General features: G+C 38.6%; 1 protein-coding gene across 1 annotated transcript; it reads right to left on the bottom strand.

Moving 5' to 3' along the window:
• Positions 1-3,005: 3,005 nt before the first annotated feature.
• On the bottom strand, positions 3,006-12,760 carry LOC131346885 (putative C-type lectin domain family 20 member A). Its single transcript, XM_058380629.1, has 6 exons — positions 12,660-12,760; positions 6,910-6,973; positions 5,797-6,168; positions 4,769-5,098; positions 4,569-4,660; positions 3,006-4,487 (listed from the first exon to the last, which is right to left on the bottom strand). Exons 2-6 carry the CDS (start codon positions 6,944-6,946, stop codon positions 4,350-4,352), a joined length of 969 nt encoding a protein of 322 aa, XP_058236612.1. The 5' UTR covers positions 6,947-6,973; positions 12,660-12,760; the 3' UTR covers positions 3,006-4,349.
• Between the last annotated feature and the right edge of the window lie 1,860 nt (positions 12,761-14,620).

The raw sequence follows: 14,620 nt of genomic DNA, 5'->3' as shown, positions 1-14,620 counted from the left end.
TATGCAGAGTTAACCCATGGAAGTCTGCTGGACCAGAACACATTCCTGGCAGAGTGCTCAGGGAGTGTGCAGAGCGGCTAGCAGATGTCTTCACTGACATCTTCAGCATCTCACTGAGCAGCTCTATCATCCCAACCTGCCCTTAAGACAATGACCATTGTCCTTGTGCCTAAGAAGTCTACGGTTTCCTGCCTCAATGACTATAGTCCTGTCGCACTCACACCAATCGTGATGAAATGCTCGTCATGAGGCACATCAAGTCACAGCTACCACCCTCACTGGACCCTTTGCAGTTTGCATATCGTCCTAACCGTTCCACGGACGATGCCATCACCACAACCCTCCATCTGGCCCTCACACACCTGGACTCTAAGGATTCATATGTACGAATGCTATTCATAGACTTTAGTTCAGCATTAAATGCAATCATCCCTCAGCACCTGATTGAGAAGCTGAGCCTGCTGGGCCTGAACACCTTCCTCTGCAACTGGATCCTGGATTTCCTGAATGGAAGACCTCAGTCAGTCCGGATCGGGAACAGCATCTCCAGCACCACACTGAGCACTGGAGGTCCCCAGGGCTGCATGCTCAGTCCACTACTGTTCACTTTGCTGACTCACGACTGTGCAGCAATGCACAGCTCCAACCATATCATTAAGTTTGCCGATGACACGACCGTGGTGAGTCTCATCAACAAGAACAACGAGTCAGCATACAGAGAGGAGGTGCAGTGGCTAACAGCCTGGTGTAGAGCCAACAACCTGTCCCTGAATATCAACAAGACTAAAGAGATGGTTGTTGATTTCAGGAGAGCACAGAGTGACCATTCTCCGATGTTCATCGACAGTTCCTCTGTGGAGATCGTCAAGAGCACCACATTCCTTTGTGTTCATCTGGCAGAGAACTTCATCTGGTTACTCAACACCAGCTCCATCACCAAGAAAGCCCATCAGCACCTCTACTTCCTGAGAAGGCTGAGGAAAGCCCATCTCCCTTCCCCCATCCTGACTGTGTTCTACAGAAGGACCATCGAGAGCATCCTGAGCAGTTGCATCACTGCCTGGTTTGGGAACTACACCGTCTTGGATCACAAGACCCTTCAGCGGATAGTGAGGACAGCTGAGACGATCATCGGAGTCTCTCTCCCCTCTATCACGGATATTTACACTACACGCTGCATGTGCGAAGCCAACAGCATTGTGGATGACCCCACACACCCCTCACACACACTCTTACACACCCCACACACCCCTCACACACACTCTTACACACCCCACACACCCCTCACACACACTCTTACACACCCCACACACCCCTCACACACACTCTTACACACCCCACATACCCCTCACACACACTCTTCACCCTCCTGCCATCTGGAAAGAGGTACCGGAGCATTCAGACCCTCACAACCAGACTGTTTAACAGTTTCTTTCCTCAAGCCATCAGGCTCCTCAACACCCAGGACTAAACTGCACAAAAAACTGTCTCTCTCACACACACATACACCCATTGTGGAATAAAAATTCTACTGTACTCACTACTAAAATCTGACTCCAGCTCCACACTGACCCGACCGCTCAGTCTGAGTGAGACTCATAGTTAGTAAGGCCTCAAAACTAAATAAGCCAATCAAGCAGACTAGATGAATGCAGATAAGAGATTTTATTTTGTAATCAGTGCTGACACAAGAATTGAGATGCTCACGCATGAACGTCCCAACAACCTCTCCCCGGGGAACTCCAACTACAGCCTTTATATACATTTCCCTTATCTTCCCAATGCAACACGTCACTGGTTCTTTGCCTAGACAATCCCACCCATCTTTCTTTTTTAGACCTTTTAGACTCTTTTTTTACACCATTATCTTTGAATTTACAACTTTTCAAATACCATTATAATTAAAACTTCCCTACATCATTATAATAAAAATCGGGCGTTTCCGCCCCCACCATTGGGATTGTCTTCGGCCTCACTCTCGCCAACACCTCATTCTTCTTCAGGAGACAGCATGGGTAAGTTCTCAGTCCTTCAGGGGCCAACACCCTTTCTTTTATTACACTCTACACTTCACGGCTTTTCTGATTTATCCGCTGTCTTCTACGTATGTACTCTAGATATTTCGCCTGGTACCACCATTGCCATCCAGCACACGCTGCGTTTACTTCATGATGAGATCACTGCCGCTCCAGGTACCAGCGGAGCGAAGATTGACCATAATAATCTAGGTTGCATCTCTGCCATTGATTGGTCCAAGTTTGGAAAGCCTGGTACCGCAGAGAAGGCCTGCCAGACTGACATCATTGATACAACTATTTGTTCTTCAAAGCCCTTGCAGCCTGTGTGCAAGGCCCGTGACAGGCCAACATGTCGTGTTAAACCTTATATTGTTCTTAAGCTCAAACGACCTAACGAATAAACCTTACCTGAGAACTCACTCCTGCTGTCCCCCGATTATTTCACACTACATCAAACACACACCTCATACATATATCCTCATTTACAAAATTATCTCCCACACCATACACCCAGAACTGTACAAGACTAAAGAGAAATGAACTGTACAAAGCTCTCTGTCTCTTTCACACACACACTCTCTTTCACCTGTGTGGAAACACACACATACTTATATGTTCGCTATTTATTGCACTTAAACTCTGTTATTATTTCATTACGCTGCTATGTTTATATTTATGTTTATGCCTATTTCTTGGCTAGTACAAAACTTTGGTCCTAGCTCTTTGTTGTTTTTTGTGTTTGAACAATATGTTGTATGTTTATGTAGCACCAGGTCCTGGAGAAACATTGTTTAATTTCACTATGTACTGTGTCAGCTATATGTGGTTGAAATGACAATAAAGAATCTTGAATCTAGAACTTTCACAATAATGTATTTGGTAATTACAGCATGTAAATGTTGAAGTTTTACTGTGTATAAAAATAAAACGGCATAGTTCAGTAATTCTAGGTTTTAAAGATGAAACAGCACAGGCTTCTGTAGCAGATCCTTTATTGTAGTTTATTCAGTGACATGCACGGATATAATTGTATTTCAAAAAGGGGTGAGTATTCATAGAGCTCTCTCTGGTATGATTAGCAAAATGAGTATATGGCTAATTTAAAAAAAAGTCAACAATGAAAACAATGTTAAAAATGAATGGATAAAGATGTATGTGTCTAGACTCCCTGCATTAAATTCTGTTGAGTTAGTTAAAAGTGGAAGCGCTGCTGTGAAACAAAACAAACACTTAATTTAACACTTGACAAACACTCACCGGTTAACAACTGAAGACAGTTTTAATGTTTAACTAGTAGAAATTAGTTAATGGATATAAATAATTATATCCATTAACTAATTTCTACTAGTTAAACATTAAAACTGTCTTCAGTTGTTAACCGGTTAATCACTCTTCATAACCTGGGTGAGCAAGACTTTTGTTTGTAACTAGGCTGTAACTCATTTTAGTTGGACACTCTTTTTTAAATACATTAACTGTACACTAATCTCTCGCTGAAGGCCAGTCATGTAAGAATATTGAAACTCTCTGGTGTTGTCTTTGACCATCTTATTGTTCTTTTTCTAGTGTGGAATGACCCTTCAAATACCTTCTGTGAGCATTCTCTGTTCAAAGTCCTATTGTATATATGCTACAGTTTTTTCTTTGTTTGAACTTCACCAAGAAGTGTTGGTTGAGCCTACATATAAAAAGTATAACATCCGGCTTTAATGTTGTTGGGTGGATCACAGACCCAAAATTGCCTACAGAAGATGGAGTCTTAGACTGTTTTTCTTGTAGTGGGGTAAAAATGACAATGTCTGAATGTACACAAATCTTTAGTCTTATTTCCAATAGCAGCATGCGTAAGTAGCATTTATTTATTTAATAGTAAATCTTAGCAAATTCTAAGAAATAAGGTCCATCAGTGCTGCCAGTGCTTTCAGGCTTTTCCTTAAATCATCTGAAAATACCAAACCCAAAACACTAACAAATATCCAAATACCCTGCCCAGATGTCAGGGTTTCTATTTACATGTCAAATGTATCATCAGTAAATGATTATATCATCAGTATATGATACCTGGAAGTACCTATAAGGGCACTGCCAAAAAGGTTGAGTGTCCAGTGAACTGTCTCTTCTACTGATAATATTGTTGTTACTGGTGTTTGCATTCTAGTTACTTTTAGCTTTAAATAAAAAAGATTTCCAGTGTAATCCTCTCCTGCAAAACCTCACACCAGCATAAAGTACTACTTAAGAAGACTAAAATATTACATATGCACTCAGACCCCAATGTAAAATTGATTAGGGGCACTACAGAAAAAATGGGATCAAGAGAGTCATAAAGATTTAGGTATAAGGGATCGAGTTGTTCACAACTGCAGTAATATTTTCCTTCTCCTTGTGAAACACCACTCCATCTGGTTGTTTTCTCCATGTCACAGTGATGTTCTCAGCCATTCCATAATTCATCAGTTTTTGCTTGAGCTGAAGAACAGAACATGAATTTAGTTACTGAATCATGCAGGATAGAGAATCTCTTGTATGTTGAGCGAAGATGAAACCCACCTTCTCCTCGATGGCTGACATTATTGCAGGATCCATCACATCCTGACTGGACTTGACCTTCATTCTTATGATCTTCTGCTGTGTTGGATATACTGGAGGCAGAAACACAAATACAGAATTTACAAACATTCAAAATTAACACTACATTCAAATTCAACTTAAATTAGTCTAAATATGAGACTGAATTTAATTTAACTCACAGTAACAGAAGAACGGCAGTAAGGTTGAGCATTTTTCTATATCAGCCAGAGCACTGTATAAATAGACACAACTTTTATTCTGCAAATAATCATCAGCAGATCCAGACCACCATTTAATGACCGACATATTAGTGGTCTGGTCTGTCCAAAACCAGGGGTCTCTCCTGAGGCCAATCCATGTCCAACCCCAATAGAACTGTACAATTGAGTTTTCTGTTGAGTTTCTTGCACTGGCCAGGTCTGTGTGATACTGCATACAGTAACTCTTAGCGTCATCCCACGTCTTATACTGTGCTATTAAAATGTACCTCTCAGTGGCATTCTCCTGGTCTGTGAAAAAAAACCCACATAATTAGAACATACTCATGTGAATATTAAGGTTAGCCATTATGAAGCTATATTATTCGCCTGAACTGAATGAAAATCAGCTGATTAAAAATGTTAACACTGAGTTTCTCAGTAATAATCAAAGGTGGGAATGGAGGAAGTATGCATTATGCTCAAGTTAGATATTTTTAAGTCCCTCTGAATGTAGAATTTTTAATTACTTAAATAATCTATAGCATATAGAACAACATATTTTTGTTTCTTTAACAACACTAGAATTGCCTGAAACATTAATGACACTTTAATCTCATTACAAAAAAACATGAAAAGAAGACAAATTTTATTGCATAAAAGGTTAAATACTCTTTTTTTGTGGCCATTCTGATAGCTTATTTCAGCTCCATTATAAACTAAAGATGTACAGAAGAGACTATTTTCTCAGTAGTAGTTTTTAGATATTTTAAATATGAGTATGTGAATATAAAGTTCTGGTGACATTTTTCTTCATTTGAGAACAAAATTAACTGTTTTTTGTTTAATAATTAATGGACAAGGGAACGACCAGAATCTTAAATAAATTGCAATTCCTCTACCAAAGTTGTAACTCTTTTATTTTAATATTTAAAAGTTATATTTGAATAAAAATGATTAGTGGTCGTATTCTAGAATTATTTTATGTGTAATAAAATATTTTTACTTACCATCATAACACAAAAAGTGCAACAACCAATCACATGGTGCGTCATACCATTTTCCATAATATGTGAAGACACACACCTCCGCTCCGTATAAGTTGTTAGGTTCCCCCCCTTGCCAGGAAGTAAAAATTCCCAGCGACTCATTTTTAAAAGTCCAGTACCACTTGTTGATGTTAGTGTACATTCCAATCCAAGCATAGGAATAGAACAGTTGTGCCTGTGCTACACTTTGAAGCTTGGTCATCTCTTCATTAGTTTTGATGATAGCCAGGTCAGTGTATGTGGCTCGGCAGTAACCCTGAGCATTGCTCCATGTTTTCCCCTGCTGGATCAAATAGTACTTACGAGAGAAAGACAGGACAAGGGGAAGGACTCCTGTGGAGAAGGAGTTTAAAGATAAACTTTTTGATTTGTAATTTGTATTTTCTCTTTTCACTTTTTATATAAGCAACAAAATAAAAAACAAAAAAAATCCTGTTTTATGACATTATTTGTCTGCTGTTGTGACCCAGCATCCTCTGCAATGGAATGATTTTAAAAAATGTGATATTTAAATTTTTTTAGTCCTATTATAACAATTGTATGATCCTCAACACCTACTAGAAACAAACAAATAACCTTAAGTGACAACACAAAAATTGTAGAGATTTCAATATGTAGTCAAACAAATATTTTTATTATTATTATTTTTATATTTATATTACGTTGAAAAATTTAGAGATGCCAATCAACCTGCAAGAGAGGGCTGAACTGCAGTGAACTGATTCATAACAGCACACACATCCTTTGCATTGTTCCAGTCTCACCCTTAAATCATTCTGGTCCCTCATCTAATCTTTGCCATTCTGCCTGAAAGCCTACATATTATTATTATTATTATTATTATTATTATTATTATTCAGTAGTTTCCCCAGGTCCATGATGACCCAGGGTTTGTTAATAGAAAAACAACTTACCCTCCTGATGATACCTACTGTATATTTTGCATATTTATATAACCATATATAACAAATTTAGTTAATCACAGTGTCTTTAAATTTAGTCTTTACATGCACTACACTGATATTACACACAAGCACACACATACACACACACACTTGTGGGGTTTTTTCTCACCTGTGAAAAGCAGGAGTAGAAACAGATGGAGCTCCATCACTGATATGCTGCTGGAAAACTTAATCTAAAAAAAAAGATTAACATCTAACTGACAGACAGCAACCATTAACACTGTTAACTGTAAGCTTCACTTTAATAAAGCTTTTTTTTCCAGATTTGCTTTCACTGTAATAAATGAGTGTACACAGAATAATGCACATATGTTCATGTACATAATAATGCATGGACACCCAGATGGGTCCAGGGTAACAATCTATATTCAATTCAATTCAATGTATTTGTATAGTGCATTTTACAATGGACATTGTCTCAAAGCAGCTTTACAAAAGTAGAGAAACAGAGAAAGGAGAAAAAAAATATTAAATTAAATTATTAAACTATTTTCGTCCTATTTTATCCCTAATGAGCAAGCCTGCGGCAAAGGTGAGTGGTCAGTACTGTATAGAAGCACAGTACTATTGTGATGAGATCTATTATAGTTGTTAGAACAATAAATAAAATATTTTATATTATATATTAGGTAACCTTGTTCTGTGAGCTCCATGGTTTGAGTCAGGCAGAGAGGGCGTGTAGAAGCAAAGCCATGCTCAAGTGGTTTGTGAGGGCGGAGCCAGAGAAAGTGAGTGGTAAAGATTGTACACCTGCAGGGAATTAGACTAATGAATGTTCTTTGTTGCAGTGAGCTGTAAAGAGGATTAAAAAGGAGAGAGATGGGTGCCTAAAGATCGAGACAGCTAGCACAAAGCTATGTATGAGTTTAGAAGATAAAACTGCTAAAAACTGAAAATGAAAGAAACAGAATGAAGCACCTTTTATGCTGTTCTAAGCCTGCCACCAGTTTTCTCTTTTCCTGCCCAAACCTGGGAAGTGTTACAGGATCTAACCATAAATGACTGGTTAGACTCTTCATCACCTTTATATTACCTGACACCCTAATCCCACTACAATTTGCATACCATCTCTCTTTTTTTTTTTTTTTTTACAATTTGCATACCGTCTCAACCACTCTACAGAGGATGCCATCACTCACTCTGTTTATACAGCCCTGAGCCACCTGGACAGCAGAAAGAGGACTTACACTGATTATGACCAGTGACAGGTGAAGTGAATAAGATTTCCTCATCATGATACCCATTAGTGGGTGGGATATATTAGGTAGCAGGTGAACATTTTGTCCTCAAAGTTGATGTGTTAGAAGCAGGAAAAATGGACAAGCATAAGGATTTGAACGAGTTTGACAAGGGCCAAACTGTGATGGATAGATGACTGGATCAGAGCATCTCCAAAACTGCAGCTCTTGTGGGGCTTTCCCAGTCAGCAGTGGTCAGTCTCTATCAAAAGAGGTCTGAGGAAGGAACAATGGTGAACCACCAACAGGGTCATGGGCACCCAAGGCTCATTGATGCATGTGGGGAGCAAAGTCTGGCCCTTTCTGATAAAAAAGGGTCAGAATACACAGCGCATCACAGTTTGTTGCATATGGGGCCACATAGCCACAGACCACTAAAGGTGCCTGTGCTGACCCCTGTGCACCTTCCGAAAGCACCAACAATGGGCACGTGAGTATCAGAACTGGACCACGGAGCAATGGAAGAAGGTGGCCTAGTCTGATGAATCACGTTTTCTTTTATATCACGTGGATGTCCAGGTGCATGTTTGTCCCTTACCTGGGGAACACATGGCACCAGGATGCACTATGGGAAGAAGGTGGAGGCAGTGTCATGCTTTGGGCAATGTTCTGCTGGGAAATCTTGGGTCCTGCCATCCATGTGGATGTTACTTTGACACGTACCACTTACCTAAGCATTGTTGCAGACCAAATACACCCTTTCATGGAAACGGTACTCCCTGATGGCTCTGGCATCCTTCAGCAGGATAATGCACCATGCCACAAAGGAGAAATGGTTCAGGAATGGTTTGATGACCACAACAACCAGTTTAAGGTGTTGACTCCACCTCCAAATTCCCCAGATCTTAATCCAATCCAGCATCTGTGGGATGTGCTGGACCAACAAGTCCGATCCATGGAAGCTCCACCTCACAACTTACAGGACTTTAAGGAAATGTTGCTAACATCTTGGTGCCATATACAACAGCACACCTTCAGGGATCTAGTGAAGTCCATGCCTTGAAGCATCAGGGCTGTTTTGGCAGCAAAAGGGGGACCACACACAATATTAGGCAGGTGGTCATGATGTTATGCCTGATCAGTGTATGCCAAAAAGACAATTCAGCATTCAACCACCCACCAAGTTGGAGGTCCTCGGACTTAGCCCATGTGTCTATAAGTGGATCTCCAACTTCCCTCAGCATTAGAACCCCCAAGATTGTGTTCTAAGCTCCTGCTGTACAAATGTGAGAACCTATAAATTTGTGGCCACTTCCAACTCTATCATCATTCCAACACTGTTGTGGTGGGCCTGATCTCTGAAATGATGGCCTACCTAGAGAAGATTAAGAACCTAGAGAAACTGTATGGTGCCAGATAAGCAGTCTCCTTTTGAATGTCAACAATATAAAGGAGTTGATAGTGGACTTAACCACAAACCAGGAGAGGAACTACCAACCACTTATGATCAATAGGACCCCAGTGGAAAGAGTGGACAGCTTCCAGCATCTAGGTGTTTACATCATGGTGAAAATGTCCCAGTAGTGTCTATACCATTTTAGATGCTTAAAGGACTTTAGCACCTGAGAGGGCAATTTAAAGACCTTCTACACCTGCACCACTGAGTGCATCCTGACAGGAAGCATCACAGCCTCGTTTGAAAACAGCACCAAGGAGGACAGGCGAGCTCTCCAGAGGGTGGTGCGATCAGTTGAGTGTACCATCCACACAGAGCTACCTGACCACTTTGGCTGGATCAAGGCTAGGAATATAGTGAAGGAACTCAGCCACCCAAACAATGGACTCTTTTCTATGTTGTGGTAGAGAAAGCACCTTTAATCCTTGAAGAACACAGAAAGAATGAGGAGGAGATTCTTTTAGTAGGCCCTCAACCAGGACAACACCTAGAGCTTTGATTTTTCTGGACTTGTCTTATAACACCCATTATCTCAACTGAACTTGCTCATTTTTATTTTATTCATAAACAGCAATATATTATCATTCATATAACCGTATCAGTGTTCATATGCTATATGTTTCTGTATTTTGTCTGTTTATTTTTTACTTTTCTTACATTTTATTTATTTATTTATTAATGTTAACTTTATCTTATTTTACTTCACTTTTCAATGTGAATATTTTGACCTTGACTCTTTGTATTACAGACTGTTGGAAAAAGCAGTTCACCACATGTTGTACTGTGGATGACTGTGTACCAATAAAATAGGTAAATAAATTAATGTTTAAAGAAAACCTAAAAATAAAACAAATGGATGCTTACATAAATTACTAGAACATGCAATAATGTATCAAAGTTCATCGGACATTCAACTGTGCAAGACTCCTTCAGTACTTTATAATTAATTTCAGTATTTTTTCCACCATACTTCAATATTGTTGGTTACAAATCTAGACTTATGTTTTTTAGATCTGTAAAAGTATCTGTGCTAATTATTAATAACAATTTTTGTAGCTCTCCCAAGTTTTATTTTGCTGTCATATGAACAGTGCTTAATTTGTAAATGAATAATTTCCGGAGCAAAACCAGCAATCTCTCACCACTGTGACTGACACCAATCACACAGTTTTCCCAGAACATGACGTCACTAAACGGTGGTAGCGCATTTATAAACATTAACCCGTTGCTTAAAAAAAAACAAATAATTAAAATAAAATAAATATATATATATATATATATATATATATATATATATATATATATATATATATATATATATATATATATATATATATATATATATATATATATATATATATATATATATATACATAAACGTGTTGCGTAAGATACGCCCCAAGTCGATGCCCTTTAACTCTTGGCAATCTATTTCGTGCTCGAAATCCATGGGCAGGTCTATTGTGTTTTGACTCTTTGTAAGCTGTTCGGAATTCTGAAGAAGTCGTTTCAATCTGTTCAGCTTCTGCATTAACAACTCTGTATAATTGTGTACTGACTGGCTCTTCTGGCTTTCTGCTACCATATCCGGTTTAGTAGGACTGTGCTCAATATTATTTATCTGATCAGTGGAAGTTTCTGTCACCGACAACGTGGTTGTGTCCTCCATTATTTCTGACCGGTGTAACTCGCTTTGCTTCTGTCTCCCGCTATCTTGATCCAGGTGTGCAGTTCCATCTTCTCTGGATCTCTTTTGATCAGGCACACCATCAACTTTTCTCATGGATTTAAAAAAATGAAAATATGTTTGACGGTCTCTTTGACATTTTGAAATTTTTATTTAGGTAGACCAATAAACCATTCTTTCTTTCCGCTGCTCACTGCGCGCGAAACAATAATCACCAACCAATGAGAGTAACTGTAAACTTAAGAAAGCTGATTGGTCAAAAACATATGTTGAGGACCAATAGCTAAACGTTACCTCTAAGTGTATCTGCATAAACCCACTCAGCCTTGCTCGCTGTGTTTCACTCACTCATACACACACACACGCGCGCACATACACACACACACACACACACACACGCACACACGCACACACACATACACATACATTCGCTGTCAGGTCACCACGCACGAGTTAATGCCGGATCGATTAAAATAACTAACCCTAACCCGGAACGCAAAACACGAAAATCAGACATTTCCTGGAACAGGATCCGGCTCAAATTAAGCACTGCATATGAAGTATATTACTGTTGCTTACCTTGACTTGGGCAGTGAACCTAAGGGATATTTTCTACATTAATTCAGAAAAATTCTGTTATTCTCCATGGATGGAGCTAGACTTTCTTCAGAAACAACAAGAAAAACAGTTTGGTTTAATTTAAGAGTAGGGATTCTACTTCAAGTTAATGGGTATTTTTTATTTCCGAGCTGTTAATCTAAATATGAGTAATTTCAGACCATCCAGTCAAATCAATGAACTGGAAGTAACTGCTGTAGAATGGAGTATGTGTTTTGGTTGTATTTAAACATAAGAAAATGAATAGAGTATAGTTATGAGCAAAAATAACTGCCTTATTAACAATATGTCAATTATTAGGTTTTATATTTAGTAGATTACAGTTGGATGGGTGACAGTCCAAGCTGTAAAATTACTAGGGTTAGTGTTAGATGCTGCACATAATCACAATTTAGTCTGAAGATATTTAATTGTGATATCTATAGGTTTTAAGAAATCATTATAGTTAGGTAAATATCTTCCAATGTTGTTTGAAGTTCTTGTTACCTGCAAATCATTTGCTGCTGCTGAGGATGGCTCCACATTAACAGGGATTACTGTGGATGGCTCCACATTAACAGGGATTACTGTGGATGGTTCCACATAGAAACCATAATGATGCTTATACTGTGCTAAATAAGTTGCTCACAAAAGTAAGCTCAAAAATTCATGTTTACACAATTCTTTTTAAAATTATGCCCATCGTTATAATGTCCTCGTTTAAAAACAACAAAACAAATAAAATGTAATTTAATGAAATATTGTTGCCATATATGTAAAGTGATGCTGTGATGATTGGAGTTACCAGGTTTTTTTTTATTTGTTTCTTTTTTACTGTAAACATATTATCAAAACAAAATATAGGAAAAAATGGTAATCACAAACTGCCCTTATTAACTGTTTATAACTAAAGTATCAGAGTAGAATATTGAATAAAGTACCTGAAATATGAAGGCGGTAGATGATCGGTCTTGCAGCCCAAACACACTTTGCTGTCATTCTGAGAGCTTTTTGTAGAATCTTATAGACTGAGCAGGTTATTTGTGTTCCATCAGGCTAGATGTCTTATGCAAACTATACCCTAAACAGGATTACTGACACTCAAAGTGGATGGAAATTGCTATCGATCCCACCCAGGCAGATGGAAAGGCAACTGGGGCCTGCAACTAAAAAACAAGTGAAGTTTGTGTTTAGTATCTAATTACAGAGAGCAGTATTTAGATTAGTTTAGTTTATGTAGATAATTAGAAATAGAAAAGGTTAATTAACTGTTCAGTAGTACTCTCAAGTTTATGGCTGCATGAAATAGTCCTCTGTCTGTCACTTGACTGGCCAAGTCAGCCTCAGACAAACCTTTTACAATGCTTGTAAAAATCATAGAACTGAACCAAGAACAGAGGAAACAGAGTAGTAGAGCTGTTCACATTTGCCATTTCCATGTTTCTGTTGTTCTTTCTTGTTTTCTGAAAATAAGTAGAATGGAGTAAAGAAATATTCCATATACAGATCCAGTTTAGTAGAATTTAGTATTAAGCTATTAAGCTATTTCAACAATCTTCAGCATCTGCCTGGATCACCCTCATGAGGATGTATAACAAACAGACTTTACATTTAAAAAAAAAATCACTTAATTTCACTGATTCTTTTAGATACTAAAGCTGAAAACTACCCTGTTACGTCAGACTTGGTCTACGACATGCAGCACCACAATTCAGCATCCATGCAAAGTTTCTAGACAAATTACTGATCAGACTAGCAAACAATCCCAAGTTTGCATTCTTTTGCTTGAAAATAAAGACTATTCACTGTTTATATACTCTTTCCATCTCTATTACCCTGTATTGGAGATTTTACCCTTTTCTTACCATTTTTGATCAACTAACAACATTCTCAATGGGTGAGGTGGTGATATGCTTTGTTTGGTTTGCACGAAGCATGGCATTGTTCATGATGACCAAACATCTCCACCTTGGTCTCATCAGTCCAAAGGATATTATTATTCCATGTTCCATACTTCTTTTGCTTCTATTCTATTTGGAGTAAATGGGAACAGTGAAATGAGAATATAATGATATGGTAGTGATATATTATCTGCCCCTTAAAATGTAGTGAAGCTATTGCAATATGGTGGAGATATATAATCAGCCCTTAACAGCATAATGTAGAAAGTTTCTCACTCATTTGTGCTTTGCTTAGCCATGTTGTGATGTATCCTTTGTGTTTGGAGCCATTTGTTAACCCCCAGCAACCAGGTTTATCACTGTACATAATCCTGAATTACTGCCCAGAATGAGGCCTCTTATCCCAGCTGAGTTAAAGAGATGGTGCAGTATTGGGATCAGGTTAAGGGCAAAGATGAGGAAATTGAAAACATTTGCCCCTAGGATTGTCGTGGGTAACATGAGGTTGTCAAACAAAATGGATGTGTTACAGTGATGGGCTCGGAGTGGAAAAGAGTTATCCCGTAGTCCGGAGCAGACAATGAAGAACACAAATAGCCAAGAAGTAACCTCAATAATAATAATAATAATAATAATAATAATAATAATAATAATAATAATATGGCAAAAGAATTTCCTTCAGGATAAATAAAGTTCGGTTTTATATTATCTCATCTTATAAAAGTGGCAAGAGAGGGATGTAAACCAATAAATCCCAATGCTCTCTACCTCTTCCTTCTACTTGACAAACAGCCCTGGGCACAGGTATGGTGGGCTGGGTTTATATCCATGGTGGACCACCAAAACAGATGCCACAAGAACTCTATAGTTCTTACCACACCAGGGTGCCCAGCAAATAGTGAGCAAATTGTGAGGCTTCACCACATGAAGTTTGGAGGTCTGTAGCGATTGACTCTGCAGAAAGTTGGCGACCTCTTCACACTATGCGCCTCAGCATCCGC

The sequence above is a fragment of the Hemibagrus wyckioides genome, linkage group LG03, assembly GCF_019097595.1.
Source record: "Hemibagrus wyckioides isolate EC202008001 linkage group LG03, SWU_Hwy_1.0, whole genome shotgun sequence".
NCBI classification, from domain to species: Eukaryota; Metazoa; Chordata; class Actinopteri; order Siluriformes; family Bagridae; genus Hemibagrus; species Hemibagrus wyckioides.
This window is presented reverse-complemented; position numbering and strand designations above follow the sequence as displayed.